The sequence below is a fragment of the Oreochromis aureus genome, linkage group 1, assembly GCF_013358895.1.
Source record: "Oreochromis aureus strain Israel breed Guangdong linkage group 1, ZZ_aureus, whole genome shotgun sequence".
Classification (NCBI taxonomy): Eukaryota; Metazoa; Chordata; class Actinopteri; order Cichliformes; family Cichlidae; genus Oreochromis; species Oreochromis aureus.
In genome coordinates this window covers 14,609,867-14,629,823 of record NC_052942.1, presented here as the reverse complement: position 1 = coordinate 14,629,823, position 19,957 = coordinate 14,609,867, and the positions used below count along the sequence as shown (strand labels likewise).

The 19,957-nt window shown below is 41.6% G+C and overlaps 2 protein-coding genes across 2 annotated transcripts; one reads left to right on the top strand and one right to left on the bottom strand.

The window, feature by feature from the left end:
* Positions 1-1,381: 1,381 nt before the first annotated feature.
* usp8 (ubiquitin specific peptidase 8) lies at positions 1,382-13,821 on the top strand. Its single transcript, XM_031728852.2, has 19 exons — positions 1,382-1,621; positions 2,262-2,438; positions 2,591-2,735; positions 2,840-2,925; positions 3,040-3,181; positions 4,049-4,091; positions 4,193-4,364; positions 4,531-4,693; positions 4,793-4,934; positions 5,143-5,429; positions 5,531-6,010; positions 6,652-6,726; positions 6,867-7,165; positions 8,059-8,280; positions 8,375-8,585; positions 10,085-10,321; positions 10,536-10,678; positions 10,802-10,934; positions 12,275-13,821. Exons 2-19 carry the CDS (start codon positions 2,335-2,337, stop codon positions 12,431-12,433), a joined length of 3,243 nt encoding a protein of 1,080 aa, XP_031584712.1. The 5' UTR covers positions 1,382-1,621; positions 2,262-2,334; the 3' UTR covers positions 12,434-13,821.
* LOC116311659 (ubiquitin C-terminal hydrolase 22) lies at positions 13,457-19,285 on the bottom strand. Its single transcript, XM_031728851.2, has 7 exons — positions 17,812-19,285; positions 17,169-17,384; positions 16,884-17,079; positions 16,556-16,771; positions 16,308-16,450; positions 15,306-15,441; positions 13,457-14,307 (listed from the first exon to the last, which is right to left on the bottom strand). Exons 1-7 carry the CDS (start codon positions 19,023-19,025, stop codon positions 14,119-14,121), a joined length of 2,310 nt encoding a protein of 769 aa, XP_031584711.1. The 5' UTR covers positions 19,026-19,285; the 3' UTR covers positions 13,457-14,118.
* Positions 19,286-19,957: the final 672 nt, after the last annotated feature.

Here is a 19,957-nt window from a genome sequence, read left to right as displayed (position 1 = left end):
CATGCAGCCCTTGGTTTGTCTGTGCATTGCATGATCTGACCTTGAGTGAATTTACTGGGATGCCACTACTCAGAATATGTCAGTGTAGCTTCTCAGTCATCCAGGTAATGGTAATCTAAAGATCTTAGGAAAGGGACAGGACTTCTTTAAGTCTCTTCGAGACCTTTCGCCTTTCAACTGAGAAGCTTTTTCAGTTCTAAAACCAAATGGTGGCGAGTCCCAGGTATTTAAACCTTAGTGGGAGTTGTCCCTTAAGAGGGCTGTTGACCTACTAGTGATCACGTGCCTCATCGCACGAACCAAAGTGTGAAAAGGGGTGTGGATCATTATCAGCAGAGGTTTTGGGTGAAACCATCATGTGACTCATTGAGATTAACTGACGCAAGGTATGAGTGGACGTTAAGGTGCCTGGGAAGGGTTCTCAAATCTGCACTGTAGGTTACAGACAGTTGGTATCATAAGCCACCCCCTCTAATCAAAGATGGTGGTTCACAGTAGACATAGATGGCCCCTTTCACTCATCTTTCAAACCATCTGTCCTGTCTGTCCAAAATGTGAACATTGGCATCCTCAAAAGAGTGAGCTGAGTCTCATCCTGCTGAGGTGGAGTAGTAGTAGTTTCTAGAATGTAGAGGTCTGAGTACTCCTTGCTGCACTGCAAACAAATACTAAGTTGTTTCGTTTCTGTTTGGGAGTTTTGTCATTGGGATAAACCAGTTTTTGTCTGACGGCGTGGGTGGGTCTGAAGTGCACTTTTTCACACACCTCTATATATAAACAAAAGAACCAAAAACATATTAATCACTGGGCAGTATAAAACTGTTTTAACTATACAGATTTATGGCAGTAGGATAGGATAGGATAGGATAGGATAGGATAGGATCAAACTTTATTGTCATTAAACATGTATAAATACAGGGTAACAAAATATAGTTTGCATCTAATCAGAAGTGCAAGGTGCATTAAGTGCATTAAGAGCAGATTATATACAGATAAGGGTAGTATGAAAGGTGGAAATAGTTATGTACAGATTATGTACAAATAAATTAAGTATACAGATGTTTATATAGCTATACAGAGAGCAAATATACAGATGTTCTACGGACAAATGTACAGATGTACTGATGTATACATATGTACAGATATACAGATGAGGTGTACAGAATACAGATATTCTATATTGCTATACAGACGGGCAGATATACAGATGTAATATGAACAAATATACAGATGTGCTACATATGTACAGATGTACCAGTGTGTGGTAAACAGATCTACAGAGTGCTATGAATATATCTACAGCAGTTGAAGAGTAGCGCTATAGACTATAACAGCAAACAATGTAAGTACGTACACTTAAAAGTCACAGAGCAATACAGATAAAATACAGGAGTCACCACAGAATATGTGGTTTGGCAGCAAAGATGTGGGAAACGGGTATCAGGAAAGAAAAAAATGACTCCAGAAGGTGGCGGTAGTGTGATAGTAAGGATGCCGACGTCTAAGAATTAGCTGAAGAGGAAGAAGAGAACGGGTTGGGGGAAAAAGGAGGAAGCGGAACAAGAAATCAGAAATCAGCTGTCAAAAAGTGGCTAAAGTGTAAGCAACGGATCAGAAAGAGGTATTTTTTTTTTTAAAACTAAATGTATATTGTCAAACTGTCAGACGGTAATATAGACCTCAGTGATATGGGGGGTGTTATGTACTCGACTGTCTCTGTTGTAGGGAAATAGCTCTCATAAGCTAACCTTAACGCGTAACTACGTGAGCTCCATGCGCAGCTTGCTAACTGACGTAGCTAGCAGGCTAACGAGGAAGGTAACAACGCCAAGTGCACGTTTAAGGGGCTAAATAGGTTTTTTATCAGCCAAGTAGTAGGTTTAAAGTTTAACCCGAATGCTGTCAGTTTAGTTGACCGTTAACTGCTTCGTAAAAGCATCCAGCCGAGTAGTGGGTAGCGGCTAACATTAGCGAGAAAACTATGTTGTTGTCGTCAGTGTTGACATGTCCTGGGTCTGTTGACTACGGCCAAGCGCCGTGTTATAGCTAATAAGTGATTTATCTTCGACGTGTCGTCGTTTCGGCTTAACCTATCCTAATTCTAGACATCTCTAAATGCTACACGACCGCTGACGGCACGGGAAAACTTTTTGAGACGTTTTTGCTAACCGTGGCTTAACTGTTCTTTAGCAGATTGAACCAGCTGTTCTAGTATAAACAGCGTGTGTTTGTGTTTTTCTCTTTCACAAACATTTATCCAGAGATGTTCGGAGCTTGTCTACACCACTGACCCTGTTGCCTGCCAGTGACCTCTGACTCAACACATTCGCCAAGATGCCTGCAGTTTCCACCGGGGTCAAAGAGCTGTATTTGTCCACCTCTCTGGGGGACCTCAATAAAAAAGCTGAAATTAAGCCAGACAAGACGAGCACTAGAAAGTAATATTACTACATTTTTTTGGCATAAGTTAATACCTAATAAAAATACATTTGTCACTGATCTCAATTTTCTGGCTTCTGTGATTGAAGCACATTGCAGTCATGTGGAGATGAAAGTCTTTAACTTACATATACATTTTTTGTGTTTGTAGCTATGTCCAGAGTGCCTGCAAAATATTCAAGGCGGCAGAGGAGTGCCGTCTGGACAGAGATGAGGAGAAAGCTTATGTACTGTACATGAAGTATTTGACAGTATATGACATCATCAAGAAGAGACCAGAGTTCAAGCAGCAACCGGTATACCTAATATTTATAAATTTGTTCATTTTTGTATTGCTAACCTAATGTTTTTTTCACATGAAGGCAGATTATTTACTTGAAGTGTTCTCTGATGTGCACAGGAGTATTACATGACTATGCTTGGGACAAACAGCTTTAAGAAAGCCATTGAAGAAGCTGAAAAGCTGTCTGAAAGTCTTAAACTCAGGTTAGAGGTTTCAGCTGTCATGATTATGGTCACTTTCTTAATTCAGACACTGCAAAATAGGATATTGATTTTGTTTCACTTAACTGATCTTTATTTCCTACCTATTTTTAACAGGTACGAAGAGGTAGAAGTGAGAAAAAAACTAGAGGAAAAGGAGAGACAAGAGGAGAAGAAGAGGAGGGAGGAAATGACAGAGAAGGATGGCGAACGGGGCTCTCCAAAAACGTCATTCGCAAACAGGAAGGACAGCAAAAAGGTGAAGGTTTGAAATGAGGATACACACTGCTGCCAGTGTGTATACTCATTGCAAAGTATATTGCTGGTTTTGGACTTATTTTTGAAGCCCCCATTTACACTGCGTAAGATATATAGGCTTTGCAATGGAATATTCTTCCATTCAGATGACATAGATGTGCCACCTTCTGCACATTCTTCACACATCACAAAAGGAATGCTCAGATAATAGAGTCTGTCAAACTGGTCTGCCTGCATTCAAGACTTGTCCCCCATTGAAAACACTTGGACAACAACACAGACCAAAGGAGACTCTGAACAGTATGAAGCTGAACTCAGATAGTGACTGGAAAGCTTTTTCCTACAGTAGATGATCTCCTCAGCGGTAATTAGTTTTTTAAACATGAAATGTGATGCAACGAAGTGGTGAATCTGTCACTATCCCAACTTTTAGAAATATGTTGCAAATTCAAAAGGAGTATTTTACTGTCTTATATGCAACTTTCCGATATTTTACCAAATTTACACTTACATAAGAACTGCATTGATAAATAACCCTCCCAAAAGGATCTAACCTAAAGCACAGTATAAGAGTTGAATTTTGCAGGTGGTTACAGGTATTGAGATATTTATTACACACAGCATTTCTGTGCCTTTTGGAAAATAAGGTGAGAAATAAAGACTTCAAATGTTTTATTTTCTTTGCCCTATTGGGCATTACAGTGGATTTTAATAATAATAATGCAAACACTTGTAGCTTAATTAATATTTGAATGCCTGTATTGAAATCGCAATGATTCTTTTATGTATCTTTAGTATAAGGCAAAAATTCCAGTTCAATTTATGTTAACATGCTAATGAGATGAGTGTTTGTGGATGTGTGTTGCAGGTGAAAGCTGAACAGAATGAACTGAAGAATGTAACCTCAAAAGGTAAAGTGGAAAACCTCAAAGCAGTCATTTTGTTTTGATCTTTGAATTTTATTTGAATTTAGTTTATTTATTAGTGTTGAGTTACGAATTTTGTCTGACAGCTGCGCTGCCTGCTGGTGGGATCACGGCTGAGAAACTTTACAACATGATGAAGGACCAGACTATCGCAATAATTGTTATGGATGCACGCAGCCATCGAGATTTTGAGGAGTCTCATATTCAGGTCCAGGCTCAAACCTGCATCAGCGTGCCTGAGGAGGCCATTAGCCCAGGGTGAGAAGCGAAGCTTCAAATTTGATTGAAGTTTGTTCTAACACAGCATGTGTGATTCATTATCGAATAATAATATGAATGGACTGATCTTTCTATCTTTCGTTTATTTATTTTTGTGTCTGTGTTTTTGGGTTTTTTTGGTCAATGAAATGTTTTGACTTTTCAGAATCACTGTGAATCAGATTGAGGCAAAGCTGCCAGAAGATTCCAAAGAGCACTGGAAACGGCGGGGATTTGTAGATTATGTCATCCTCTTGGATTGGTTCAGTTCTGTCACTGACCTTAAACTGGGGACCACCTTGCAGAGCCTCAAAGATGCTCTTTTTAAGGTAACTGTGTCTGGAGGGTGGTTGACTTTATCCAGTAGCTTGTAAATATCAATAGCTGTGTCATGTAAAATTACAATGTTGTGTTTGACAACTACACAGTGGGACAGCATCACCATCCTGCGTAGTGAGCCGCTGGTGCTGGAGGGTGGCTATGAGAACTGGCTGTTGTTTTACCCCATGTATACGACCAATGCTAAAGTTCGACCACCTAGACAGACCATTACCAACACCCTCCCTCAGTGTGAGTATGAGTAGTACAGTTTATTAAAAAGTGGCCCTTTAATGCTATGTTTTGTCATTTTATGAGATAGAAAATAAAAACCACAATATACTTACTATACAATATGTACGTTGTTTACAATATAAAATATACATATTACTCACTTACTTCCTAATTGTGGCTGGACTCTTGTCTTACATGTAGACATTTTCTTTGATGTTTTGAACAGTGAACTTTAGTTACCCATCCCTTGAAGAACCAAAACCTCCAACCCCACCTCCACCCGAGCCTGAAGTTTCACTTGAGCCTCAGGAACCATCAGCTCCTGTGCTTGTGAATGGGGTCACACCAGCAGAACCTCCAACATCTAAAACTTCCATAGTCGCTGATAGGTTGCCCGACAGTGTTGATTTCTCTGTCACCGGCTCCACAAATTCTGGTCAGGACTTGGGTAAGAAGGCCCCTGCTGCAAGCACATCCAGCCAGTCACCTGCAACACCCAAAGCATTCCCTCAGGTATTGTATTTACCCTGATAACTGTTAAACCTTTAGAGAAAAAAAAAGCAAAGCATTAAGGACTCCAAATGTGTCTAAACGTGACTCTTCTCCTGTCCCAGTTTGACCGTACCAAGAAACCTGAACCTAAGCCCAGCCAAAACGGGTCAGCAAAGGACTCCACCCAGAATGGCCCAGTTGTCCCAGACCGTTCAGTTAAACCACCCTTTGCTTCTAATGCTTCTCTTTCTAAAGAAGAACAAAGTCAGATACACTCCGAAGCAGTGGCATTGATGGAGAAAGCAAAGCAGGAGCAGGAGAAGCGCATGCAGCAGCGTCGTTTAGAGGAGGAGAAACGGGACAAGGAGTCGAAAGAAAGGCTAGAAAAGGAAGAAAGTGAGAAGAGAAGGAAGGAAGAGGAAGAGAGAAGACATCAGGAGAAGAAGAAACTGGAAAGGCAGAAGGCAGAAGATGAGGAAAATAAAATAAACAAAGCATGGGACGAAAAAGACAGGAGAGGAAAAGAGCAGAACTCTGACACACCCTCTAAGAGTATGTCTCTGGATTCCCCGGCTCCCAACCATATTGTTAGTGAGATTAAGGTGAGTCCTCTTCTCTGTCAGAGATAATTACTATCACAAACAAATGAAAGTTTAAGGTCATCCCACAAGGTCCTAGTGTCTTAAATCATTGGTTAAAAGAAGATGTTAAAAATTCTTCGTCATAATTGCACATCCTAAACAATGTACTTTTTTTTTTATTATTATTTAAACACACAATCCACTAAACTGTTTTAATGAGTTAAAGGATTAGAATCTAGTTTGGTTCCTAGAGCTAAAGTATAACAATTAGAGCCCAAATAACAATTATTTGTAAAGATTGCACATCAAATAGTGTAATGCTGCTCATATAAAGGTGGCATGTGTATGTTGAGACTTTAAATTCTAACCCCCCATTTTTACTAACTAGTCCTGTTTAGGCTGATCGCTTCCTTCAGTTTAACCTGTCACTGTCAAAATGGAGGAACAGTTTGATAGAGAAGTGAAGCCACCGCTAAACAATTGTAGTTTGTCCTTTATTAAATTTGAATTCCTGGACACTTGGGGTTAGTGTTGTCTGTCAAATTTATTGCGTTTGTTAGATTTCAGCAGGGCTGTGAGAGACTGTGACTCTCACAGCTTTTATTATTATTTTTTTGTATGACCTTATTAAATAAAGTGTGTTTGTGTGTGTGTCTTCACAGAGGGAGCCTCTGACCCGAGCAAGGAGTGAAGAGATGGGTAGGAGTGTACCGGGCCTTCCTGATGGTTGGATGAAGGTACCAGATACCCGAACCTGAAATAAGTGATTCATTTGAAATAACTGAGGGTGAAAGTTCAAAGGAAAAAAAGTTTAAAGGTTTATGGTTAACTTTTACCAAATGCTTTTCTTTTCCTCTGCTTAATTTTTTTTGGCTAGTTCCTTGACACAGTAACGGGGACCTACCGATACTACCATTCGCCAACCAATCGTGTCCACCTGTACCCTCCTGAAGTCACTATTCCCCAGACCCCACCATCGACACCACCAACAGTCAAACAGAAAACACCACGACCAGCTGAGCCAGACACCAACCGTGAACGAGAGCAGGAGCAGTCTAAACTGAAACGCTCCTACTCTTCCCCTGACATCAGTCAGGACCTGAGAGAGGAGGCACAGAAGAAGGCCACTGCCCCGACTGCTACTGCTGTCATACCCACAATCAACAGAGAAACCAAGTAAGACATGCTGTGCACCTATAAATATGTGAAGTGACAGTGAACAGATAATAGCTGCATATTATAAAGGATAATCGAAGCCTGCAAAATACTTCTTCTGGTATAAAGATGGTGTGTCAGAGTGTCATAAAGATGATTCAGATTGTGTTTGTGTGCATAGAAGAGTAGTTTTTTGATAGTATTTGCTCAGGCTGTTCAGTTAAGTGAGCAGAAAATGTGTGATGATTTAAAATCAAAGGTCTCAATGGTTACAGGGTTTTTGTTGCAGGGTGTTACAATTTTCTTGTTACTTTTTCTTCTGGTCACTTCGTGTATATAGATTTGTTTAACATGTTCTAAACAGTTTGAGGTTCGAGACTGTAGGGTTAAAAGATGCCTGGATGGTAAGGTAGTAATTTCAGTGACTGTTCATGTTTAGTTTGAACCTGTTTTACAGTGAAATAATAATAATAATGGATTGGATTTATATAGCACTTTTCAAGGCACCCAAAGCGCTTTACAATTCCATTATTCATTCACTCTCGCATTCACACACTGGTGGAGGCAAGCTACAGTTGTAGCCACAGCTGCCATGGGGCAGACTGACAGAAGCGAGGCTGCCATATCGCGCCATCGGCCCCTCTGGCCAACACCAGTAGGCGGTAGGGTAAAGTGTCTTGCCCAAGGACACAACGACCAGGACAGAGAGCCCGGGGATCGAACTGGCGACCTTCCGGTTGCAGATGCGCTTCCCCTGAGCCCCCTGAGCCACAGTTATGCTTTTTGTGCTGTTAAAGCAACAATAGTATGTATGACCTGTATTCTTTGTACATATTACACTGTGGTACTTCCTTTGATGATTCATCTGTAGTAACTACTCTGGCTTTCTCTCATTTTGCTCTTTTCTCTTTCAGACCTGCACCTGCCAAAGTCTATTCTAAAGTGGAGATTGCGCGTCCTTCAGCAGCCAAAATTCGCAACCTCAATCCCACATTCGGGGGTTTGGGCGCATCACTGACTGGCCTTCGTAACCTGGGCAACACATGTTATATGAACTCAATTTTACAGTGTCTTTGCAACACTCCTGCCTTGGCTGAATACTTCAACAACAATTGCTACCTAGAGGATATAAACAGGTTAGATCCGAGATAAGTGGAATTGCTGGTCATAATGAGGTCTGTATGAGGGGTAATGTATAACACCGGGGCCTCTGTTCTCTTTCTCTGCCAGGCACAATATTCTTGGCCACAAAGGGGAGGTGGCCGAGGAGTTTGGTGTAATCATGAAGGCCTTGTGGGCTGGTCTGTACAAGTGCATCAGTCCACGTGACTTCAAGATCACCATAGGCAAGATCAATGAGCAGTTTGCTGGTTATGACCAGCAAGACTCCCAGGAGCTGCTGCTGTTCCTCATGGATGGGCTTCATGAGGACCTCAACAAGGTAGTGTGAAAACTTAATAAGGGGTATTCCACAGCCACCAGTGAGGCAAAGTCTTGCAATGGTTTCATGAAAAGAGAACCATTAACATCTAAATAGTCTCACTCTTATTTAAATATTGACTAAATTAACAGTGAATCATTTATTCTGTTGAACCACAGCTTTCTCAGGTTTGCGTTTAGTATCCCTGTATGTTGTTACACACTTGCCTGTTAACAATAAAGTCCTAGTCTTTTTTATCATTTTCCTTCTTTCTGTTTTTTTTCACTGGGTTTCATTTTGATGGCAAATTAGAGAGTAAGTAAATAGCTGTGTGTCTTTGGTCCTCCTGCAGCAGTGTGCGTGTGACGTGTCTGCATCTGTCTGGTCTGATGCTCTGTCAGAACCTCTGTGCATGTTGACCCAAGACATGCTCATTGCCTGTATCAACAGATGTTTTTCCTTTTGTTTATTTTGTTTTTACTGGCTTCATGTGCATTTAGATCGGGGGACGGGGGGTAAGGCAAGACAGAGGAAAAAAAAAAAATCCCCTAGTGCGATTTTATGTTTTTATAACTCAGCTGTAAAAGGCTGATATTGTGGTCACCTACGTTTGTGAATGCGATAGATCAAGAACGAGGTGATGTAAGACCTTAAAAGTGATGCCGTATGTTTATGTACTAAAAATCTTGGATACGTTTGAATCTCAATGACCTTGACCTCAAGGTTAGAGTACTTCTGATAACTGTATTTTTGTATTATTTCACTGCAATAACTTTTTGAAATTGATACCATGGGTGTGTCTACTAGGATACCATAGGGGTGTCTACTAGGAGGCTGACGGGTCACCAGTATTTTATATTTTTAAACTTACTATAACCACAAAGGTAGTGGGTTTTTTTCTGAGGTATTTTTCCTATTGAAGGTCTTTTATTTATGCTGTTAGAGTATCAGCTGAATGATACAGTGACGAATGTCTCCACCTGGGGTTAAGTTGCAGAAGTACATCAACCCATTTTCTTTTTGAGCATAGGATGCCGATTCGATTGTAGCAGCTGGTGATGTGCATTTGTCATCACACACTCCATCTCATCATGCCCCTTTTGTGTGATCTTCTGACCTGTGTGCCATCACGCTGGCCCAGTCCCAGTCCACTCTGTCTCTCTGGGACAATTGATTTCTTTTTTCTTTTTTAAATATCATACTAATTAATAAGGTATTAATTAGCAAGTGTTAACCTGCCATATCTTTCTGCCTGTCATACTGAGAGTGAACTGGCTGAACTGCATGCTAATAAGCTAAACAATACTGGAGAGATGAATACAGAGATTATGGCTTGAAAATTCTTCATGTAGTTTTTAGTGAGTTTTCACTTCTCCCTGCAATGTGATATTGATAGGTGGTATAGTGAACATCTGCCATTATTCATCGATTTTTAGTTGAATCACAAAGGCAGGTGTCTCTAACCGTTAATTTTGGCATCTGTCATTTTAAATTATTTATTTTCTTTCACTTCTGGTCAGGCGGACAACAGGAAGCGGTACAAGGAAGAAGAAAATGACCATCTGGATGATCAAACGGGTGCTGACCTGGCCTGGAGCAAACACAAGCTTCTGAACGAGTCCATCATCGTAGCACTGTTCCAGGGGCAGTTCAAGTCCACTGTGCAATGTCTGACTTGCCATCGCAAGTCACGGACATTTGAGACCTTCATGTACCTGTCGCTGCCACTGGCCTCCACCAGCAAGTGCTCCCTACAGGTCAGGGCATATCAAAGCATGTTTTTCTCTCTCGTGTCAAGCACACATATAGTTATCTAATATATTCACATCATAACAGCATTTGTTTCTCTGAATTAATTATTCTGACAAACTAGCCAATTGAATGTACTGTGGTTGTGTAGATCATATTACTCTTGATTAAATGCAGATATAACTATGCTTAATAATTAGTGATTCTTCTACTTCCGGGTAGGATTGTCTGAGGCTATTCTCCAAGGAAGAGAAGCTGACTGACAACAACAAGGTGTTCTGCAGACACTGCAAAGCCCACAGAGACTCCACCAAGAAACTGGAGATCTGGAAGGTCCCACCCATCCTCCTGGTGCACTTGAAACGGTCTGTAATCAATGCAGTAAAACAGTTTTTATCTGTCTATTTTCACTCCTCACTTTATAAGCTTTACAGGAGTGCTATTTTTGACATTAACATTATTTTCTGTTGTGGGGGTTCTTCCTGCAGGTTCTCCTATGAGGGTAGATGGAAGCAGAAACTGCAGACATCTGTAGACTTCCCTTTAGATAATCTGGACCTGGCCCAGTACGTCATTGGACCCAAACAGAGCCTGAAGAGATACAATCTTTACGGAGTGTCTGTAAGTGAAACTGAAAGGACTGCTGCTGTTTTTACCACTCTGCTGTAAAAGGTTGATGAAGTATTGTTGTCATCCCGCCAGGCGGGTGGGCTGCATGGACACCTAAATGTGTGAATGCAATAACTCGATAATGTAGCTGTGAGTAGTGAGCAGTAGCTTCAAATTGATAACATGGGAACATCTGCAAAAAAATCTCTTCTAATCTCAGTGACCTCAACCTAAATGTCAGAGCTCACATATTCTGAACATCTTTGCATCTGCAATAGCTTGAGAAGTAAGTCACCTAGGGTTTTCAAACTGATACCATCAGGGTGTCTACTAAAAATCTTTGATGACTTTCGATCTCAGTGACCTTGACCTCAAGGTCAAATCACTGGCCCTTTACCAATATTTTTAAATTTATGCACTAAACAAAATTTTAACATAAACATTTTATTCTGAAATAACACTCTGCTCAGGAACCCTCTGAGCCTGTCTATATAAATATGATTTGCTGAACTGTATTAAGTTAAGGCATAATGCCAACGGGTCCTGTGTCCTGGGCAGTAAATTCAGCAGGTACCACAATGATACCATTTCTCTATTTTGGTGAGAAAGAAGTGTTGGCATGTAGTTCGGGCTCAGTATAGCTGCTTCTACTGACAGACCCAGGATTCGTTAAAGGTCTGGCTGAATGAGCTGTTATTGTGAAATTAGACCAAATTATTAATATATGCCAATTCTGATATCTTCATAGTCAAAATCTAAAGTTATATATGGTATCATCTGTGGTAAGATCAGCAGATGAGCAATGATTACAAACTTGCTACATGCAAAGTTTACAGTCTGCTTACTGAACAAAACTGGTGAATTTTTAAAAATTATTTTGACATGGTGCAAAATCTGTGGTCCCACTCAGGCTTCAGTAAACGTTAAATCGATAGATCTAGCATGGTCCATTTCGTTTTGTATGATCAACCTGTGAAAACCTGGGCTTTTTAAGAACACTTTTTTTTTTTAATGGGTTGTTTGGTTTCTCAAATATAACAAATGTAGGGAGCAAGGTTGATGTACAGTTTATCAACTTATTAAAGTAACATCAACAATTGTCTGAATGATAAAAAAATGAGTTGGATCTACTTGGGGACTACAGCCAGTCTTTTGGCAAATAGGCAACACAAGAGCTGTACTGGCTCAGTAGCTTTGGTACATAAATGTGTTTGGTCCCTAAACAGCAAGACAGGATAGTAAAATATTTATACAGGCAAGATTGGGGGAAAAAAAAAAAGTTTAAAACATTGAAAACAGCAGCCTGTAATGCTTAAGTAACATTTGATTGTCGTCTGCTTTTCCACTACCAGAACCACTATGGGGGTTTAGATGGCGGCCATTACACAGCCTACTGTAAGAACGCCGCCAAACAGCGCTGGTACAAGTTCGACGACCATGAGGTGTCTGACATCTCCACCTCCTCCGTCAAGTCCTCTGCAGCCTATATCCTGTTTTACTCCACCCTGTGATGGTGCTGTGGGACATAAAGGAGGCACACTAATACACCAGAGCAGCAATGCTTTTTTTCTTTTTAGAATCACAGCTCTGAGGACCTGGTGCACGAAGCTGCGGGTAACTTGTCGGGGAATTACTCGAGCGAGTGGCCATGAGATCTCGTCTGTCCCAGAAAGGAGAACGGTGCAGGCACACTGTGCAACGCTTCAGCTACTAGAGGAGCCATAGCTGTTTAAAATATGCCATCTGTTCACGTTACTGATCATCTAGAGACTAAATGGATCCTCCTTTAAATCTGACTTCTCTACCATAGTTGTGCTGTAGGGCTGACCACTGGTCCAGACGCTCTTCACTCGCATTTCTTTCGCACTCGGTGTGGACAGCACTATCGCAGAACTGATTTTCAGCTTTCTTGTACTGTGCATACACAGGATTAACAGTTAGGCGGCATGTACATACCTACCGACACTGATGTTGCACATTAAAAATGTAAATACTTTAGGGCAAAATATTTATCTGTTAAGTGACCAAATTATTATTATTTTTTTCGTGAAAGTAGCAGCCATTATATTATCTCCATATTCATAAAGGCAAAGCATATGTTTTAGGGGTTTACCTGTAGAGCCTTCTCTTGTTTATTAACGAGGGGGTGTTAAAGAGACTGTGACTGATTTTTAGCATTCTTCCTGAGGTAAAGGAGGGAGTTTTGATTGTTCATATTAGCCACATTCTTGCACTTATCCACTTATGCAATCACATTAAGTTGTTTATGTAGAACATATTTGTTTAACAGCCGATTTCAGCGCTCTACTCAGAATGCTTTAAACTGATGCTGATATCTTGTCTGTCTTGCTCTGTTCAGCTAATGAAAGGAAACCCTACGGTCTTCTTAAAGTTTGTCAGTTAAACATACTTACTCTTTACATGATTATACTCAAACACTATTTAGAGGCAAATGTATCAGGATAGATTGACATCCTGTTTGGTTCATACTAGTGATTTTTTGGTCTTTATTTGTTTGAGGCTTGGTTAGATTATTTTTTTTTTTTTTGAATTACTTTAATGTTTAGTATTGAGCTGGAGAATGTGAAGACATGAGAAATTACCCTTAGCCACTTACACGAGTGTGATAGGGTCAACACGCTGCCTGACTGACCAGCCGACTGACGAGGGCAAGCACAAAGTAAGCTTGATTATAATTTTTTTTTAGAATGGACCAGAGCTCTTAAGGGGTAGGATTAGACTCTGAACTTCCTGACTGTTTTTATTGCCTCGCATGAGATCATGTGCTATTTTCTTTTCACTTGTACTTCCCCCCTCAATGTTCTGAAAGTGTTTCAGATATAACGATTATATTAATCTCAAACAACTCATGTCTATTTATTAAAACTGCTTCAAATTAGTTTCTCTGTGTGTTTGTGAACAAATTTTCCAAGATATTTTCAGCATATGTATTAAGTACTGTCATAAAGCCCTTATCAACATGATGTCCCTGTCTTCCTGTGGTTGTGAGATAGCGTGATAGTTAAACATTATACATTAGCACTGAACTCACAAGTCCGTGTTATAGCTTTTAATTTATTTCTAATTGTTATGGAGATGCTAACAGTACAAAGAGCACCAGAGATGTTGAACCAAATGCAGATGATAAGAAACATTTTCAAGAGGGAAACTGGATTTGGTCTTCTATTTGCAAAGCTCACAGTCCTTGGATCTTTGGCTTCTGGAAAGGCTTACGGCTGTAGAGCAGCATGTAGGCGTTGGGAGATTGCACCAGGGTGTCCTGTACCTCTCTGACAAGCGAGTCGTCAAACAAGTGCCAGGTCTGGGCTGAGGCGTTGTGGCACAGAGCCGTATAGTGACCCATGTTTAGATGACCTGTGTGGTTCTATTAAAAAACATTAATACATTTAAAAAAAACAGATGCAGCTGTAATATTTACATGAAACGGTGCCAAGTCCTAAACATTAAACCCTGTGTGTTGCCTGGGTGATCTTAAATTGGTGTAAAGCACTTTGTGGCAATGCCAAAAGTTTTTCTGTAATGTTACAGTTTTGTGTTTTACTATTTAAGCCCAAAAAAGTTGGGTTTGTTTCATGAACTGCAGCAGCATTTCCTTATCACGTATTAAAACTGAGACAGTTTATTGAAGCTGCCCTTCATTTTCTCATACTAAGTTATCTCACATTAAATTATTAAACTACTTCACACTGTTAGAAGGGGTTGGTTCACTGCTCCAGCCCACAGAAGATCAAACTGGCCCAGGATGGAAAATGAGTTTTGCGCCCCTGCCTAAGGAAAAGTCTGGCACCAGGGGTGTTCCTAGGAATTTTAAAATGGTCTCTTTATTATTGAAGCTGTTGATTATTTTAATTATATAATAATGTAATTTATCAGGAAATTAATAACTAAAGATTTAAAAAGCTGCAAAATAAATAGTATAAATACAGTAATTGCATCCAAAATATAGTGGAGTAACAGAAGAAAGCAGCAACACGTAAGTCCCAGTAAATCACTGGAGTAAATGTACTCAGTTACATTCCTACTGGTAGTATTCATGCTCTTATATAACAATGTTGGGGATTGTAAGATTAACAGTATTCCAGTCCAACCTGCCAAAAATGACTGCCCTCAGCCCCTGAGGGCAGTCATTTTTCAGAAGGGGCTGTTGCCACCCCATGGCCCCCTTCTGGACACACCCCTGACTGCTAAAGTGGCATCATGCATTTCATTTACAGCCCTGAGCCTTCGTGGTCTTGGCAGTCATGCATCTCCAAGTCTTTGAATCTACGAGTGTGGATGTTTGCAGTGCGCTCAAATATCTTTTGGCAAAACACAAACATGACCTCACAAATTCATATTACGATCTTCTTCATGTTCACTCACCACAACAGCATACAGGTGGTATGAAGAATCCGAGACATTATGCACTGAGCTCGACAGAAATGGGGTCAAGTCGAGCTTCATGGGGAACGCGACATTAGTCCTCAGTTTCACCTGCTTCTTCCCCTTACAGCCAAACCTGCGGCGGAGGAAACAAGTTTAGTTTAAAACACTGACTCTTAAAAAAACAGTGGGGGTTATTGATTTGTCTTAGCCTTCCTGTATCGCCGGGGTATGTGGAAGCAGAAACACTTCATAATAGAATAGAAAGAGTATTAAGTATTCATGATGCCTGCTGAATTAATGCATGCATGAATACATGTTATTTGTAGCAAAGGTCTGTTACTCAATATTGATAAATGGCGCTATTAGTTTTTTTGTACTTACAAGCAAAAAGACCATTATTAGAAATCAGTTAATTAATTTTTTGAGTCTTTATTGTCTAATAATTTAACAAACTCAGTCCTTGAATTATTCGAATGCATATTGTTGCTGGTCTGTTACTGTCATGACCATTGTTGCTGTAATTCAAATAGACCAAATACAGACTGAATTGGTCACTAAAAAAAAGAATGTCTCCAGAGCAGTGGCAGACCTAGAAAATTGCACATGGGGAAGAAACGATTTATTTAAGCATCTTGTTTTTTTTTTCCCCTCAAGCCTACAAAGCCTTCTTGGTTTTGCTCAATTTTGGTCATAATGATATTAATTGTATCATGTGACGTGAATGTGAAAGTCTTGTGCACTGCCGTTTTCACGGTCAACACTGAATCTAGGCAGCATCAACTAAGTCCTTTAATTGCTTTCGAACAAAGCACCCTGCTGAAGTTCATCTCCTTCTAAAGATGAAAGCCTAAGAGCAGCTACACTCCTGAGTGGACCTTAAAGTGAGATTATACTCTGCTAAATGTTACACATCCATTCATAAAATCTAAAGATTTTATCGACTGAACATATACTCTGTAAATAAAGTATCTTAACAGATGACGATCCATTCCCTCTCACCGTTTTAGGTGCAACATGAGGATCTCTGGAGGTTTGTCCAAACTAGTGATGACCGCCGTTTCTCTCCTCATCCTGCACACTGAACACAGCAGCTGCTCTCCCCCAGTTAGGACGGTCTGCTCGAAGAACAGCGACAGACAGTCCTGCACAACATGAAATGAAAATAAAAAACAAGCACAGAACTGCAGGGGCGAGGCCAACAATATATCAAATGCAAAGAGTCTGCAAGGTGTTTAAAAAAAACCTGCCTGAATGGAGCACTTAAGGATGCCGGCAGGAATCGGCAGTGACAGCACAGTAAAGGCCTGTGTGCTGTACGCCTGCTGATCGCAATGCATGCAGAGGGTTATGTAGCTCAGCTGGCCCTCAAACAGCTGTGACACAATGGTGCTTTCAGTGGCGCAGTTCCTATTGTGTTCTTGCCTCGGCTGTCGTATTGAACAGCGCATCTGGTCCTTTGCAACCTTGTAAACAATCACATACGCACAGAAACACACTCAGTTATGCTTTCCGTGGGTTTATATTACCGAAAGGAACAGGCTATGTGATGGTGCAGATGCGCAGGTGTCTCTGCACCTTTTTCAGGTCGTCGTGTAGCGCGTTAAGGAGAAAGAGGAGCAGTTCCTGGGCGTCCTGCTGGGAGTAGTTGTTGAACTGGGGAAGGATGGAGCACAGCACCGACCTGGCCTCTACAGGGGCACAGCTGGAGTTTGTCCCCAGCCACATCTCCTCTAGCAGGCGGACAAACACCTCAGCGACCCGGCACTTGGACCTGCATGAAAAGAGGTTAAACTACTGGAAAAAACATGACTGCCAACCCTCAGGTGAGTCTGAGAATAAAACGAAGATGCTCAGTCTTACTTTTCCAGTTCTCTGCGTGTTTCCTGATCCAGGAGGTGCTCTACGAGCGGCACGGTGGAGCACAGGCACTGTAACACCGCATTTAAGTAGCAAGAGTTGCCAGAATTGTCTAACCCACACACTCCCGGTCTGTTCCAGTTGTTCTGCAGCCTCACTGCAGAGCTGCACCTGTGTTTTCCTTTCACCGTCACCTGACCACAGATGTTGGTGTTTGTCCTGCAGGAGAATTTAGTCAAGCAAAAATATCAAATATATCAATGACAGGATTTATTTGTTCAAATCTTCACATAAAAAGATCACAATATTAAAAACCCTGGTTATCACATTAGAATGTGGTGTGTCAAGTGGTGGGATAGATAACACAGGAAATTAAAAATCAGCTGCAAGTAGCGGTAAGGCTCTATGGCGGGTTAAGTGGGGTGATGAGCAAGGAAGGAAGACTGAAAGTCAGAATCAGGGTGCTCAAGGCTCAGTGATGAGTGTGGGGATCAAATATCTAAAACACACACTTATAAATTAAATACTAAGCTAAATATAAAGTTTTCAGAATTTCATTTTTTTTCTGTTTGGCTTATTTCATTCATCAAACATTGCAGCAGCCATAAGACGTAGCAGAAGATCTGTGACAAAAAGCGGGACTAACCTTTGCTTACAAATATTTGAGACATTTTTCTCTTGGTATGAGCTGCTGTTCAGTCGTGGCAGAACAGGCACGGCGGTGCTGCTGTTCACAGCCAGCTGAGAGGCCAGAGTCCTGGTGAACTGAGTCAGGTTGACCTTCTTTCCTGAGCTCTGGCTCTGCAGAGTGTGGAGCACAAATGTGTTGATGCAGATCACATGCAGCGTCACCCAAAGGCCTGGGAGGAATACATCGGCCGCTGTTCCTTTCGGGTCAGACAGGGGAACGAGGGCAGGTCCTGTCCAACCCTGCAGGTGGGCAATAAGTTCAGACATCATGGAGCCCTCAGGTGGTGAAGATGGTGGCCTCTTAACAGCGGGAACAAAATGAATGGTGAACCCTAATCTAGACAAGATATGTGTGAGCCTTCCTTCCATCCAGGCGGAGCTATCCAGCTGAACCACACACCTGTGGCTGCAGAAAGGTCTCAGCAGGTGTCTGACCACCTGCTCCACAACAGATTTCTTACTCTGCCTCTGGAGCTGCTCTGGACAGTACAGATACGTGTTACAGATAAACCCCGAGCTTGGGTCACAGAGGAGAGCGAGATAAAGAGAGTAGTGCTCCTGCTGAGAGGACAGTCTGTATTTCTTCACAGCCAGGTTTGGCCCTGGGGTATGGAGGGCCTGGTAGCGCTGGGTTATGTGGCCACAGAAAGCAGAGAGGACTTCCAGCTTGTCTCCATCCTCCAGTCTGGTCAGAGACAGCAGGTCGGCCTGGATGCTGTTTCTCTTTAGCACGCCCTGCCATCCGTCTAGTTTCACATTCAGATCATGCCCAAAGTTGCAGTTCTCCCCCAAAGACAGGCCGCTCTGCAGGACCACAGAAAACCACGTCACTGCATCAGCATACCCTTCCTCAGACACATCTGTGCTCTGCTCCCTGCTCTGGCAGTGTGACTGCCGATTTGGCCCTGGCTTCACACCGGCAGCTCTCCTGATCAGCTCCCGGATCGCTTCTCTGTCCAGCACCTCCAGCAGAAGCTCCCTGGCTGTGTAGTAAACCTGGCAATTGGGGCTGGTCCGAGTCTTTGTCAGAGGCTTCACCTTTTTGGACTTTTGGAAGATATTCGGTAAGCAAAGGCTGTCCCTCTGGGTATCTTCACGCGGTATGTCCACCAGGTGGCAGTCCTCTGACATCCAGGCGCACTCCTTCACTGACAGAGCTTTGGCCTTCATCTTTCAACCTGTGCGCGCTAAGAAAAAAGCCATCTCAAAATATGTATTTATTTGGGAGCGAAAGGAGGAGATAGCCTCAGACGACGGTGTTTTTAATATCCTGTGTGCTATCCTGAAAACTGTGTGTGCTGTTCATGTTCATCTGATCCTCAGGTGAAACCAGCGCTCAGGAGAATCCGCTTTTAGGTAAATCACCTGGGATCCGCAGTAGCCAGACAAATGTGTCCTGGCAACGTAAACACAGCGCTCGTGACGCGCTTCTGGCTTCTGGTGCGCGTGACTTCAGGATTTAACTTGTCATTTAGCAAAACACTTAGAAGAACTAGCTCATGGAGAATTTGTTTACAGTGTATCTGTTGGGTATCATTTGAGCTACATGCAGTTCTTCAGAGTCTCCACTAGATGGTGCTCTGTGGTGAACCAGTGCGGCTTTTGGGAACCTACAATTCAGGGACGTTAAACTGTGGGGTTTTTCATCGTGGGCCACATACAGCCACTTTGGTCGTAAGTTGGCCGAACAAGTGAAAGATATTTAACTACACACTAAACCCCATTTGATATGAAAAGTGCAATTTCAACAGCATATCTCAGTTTTTCTACACGATAAAGAAATGATGCTGTAGTAAATTAAAGAAATCTGTCAGCACAAATAAATCTATTCCTTTCTCTTCCGTGTAACCAACTCAGGGTCGAGGTGGGTCTGGAGGTTATCCCAGATATCAGGTAGCTCGAATCCGTTGTAAAAAAAACTGAAATTTCTGTTTCTTAAAGGAAAAAAACAAAACAGGAACTTTTCTGTAGTTGTTTATCTATTACTTACTTACTTTGGTGTAGTTTGAATGGCAGAAGGAAGTGTTGTAAAACCTTTGAAAATACAGTTCAAAGTCCAAATTTAATGCCCTGCGTTACATTTTCCAAAGCTGCCCTGTGGG

Excerpts from the sequence above, each read along its gene's own strand:
- usp8 (XM_031728852.2), top strand. The coding sequence starts at position 2,335 with ATGCCTGCAGTTTCCACCGGGGTCAAAGAGCTGTATTTGTCCACCTCT. Across the intron at positions 2,926-3,039 it reads TCTGAAAGTCTTAAACTCAG|GTACGAAGAGGTAGAAGTGA; the intron begins GTTAGAGGTTTC and ends TATTTTTAACAG. Across the intron at positions 4,092-4,192 it reads GAAGAATGTAACCTCAAAAG|CTGCGCTGCCTGCTGGTGGG; the intron begins GTAAAGTGGAAA and ends TTTGTCTGACAG.
- LOC116311659 (XM_031728851.2), bottom strand. The coding sequence starts at position 19,025 with ATGAAGGCCAAAGCTCTGTCAGTGAAGGAGTGCGCCTGGATGTCAGAG. Across the intron at positions 17,385-17,811 it reads TCAAATATTTGTAAGCAAAG|GACAAACACCAACATCTGTG; the intron begins GTTAGTCCCGCT and ends ATTCTCCTGCAG. Across the intron at positions 17,080-17,168 it reads ACACGCAGAGAACTGGAAAA|GTCCAAGTGCCGGGTCGCTG; the intron begins GTAAGACTGAGC and ends CTTTTCATGCAG.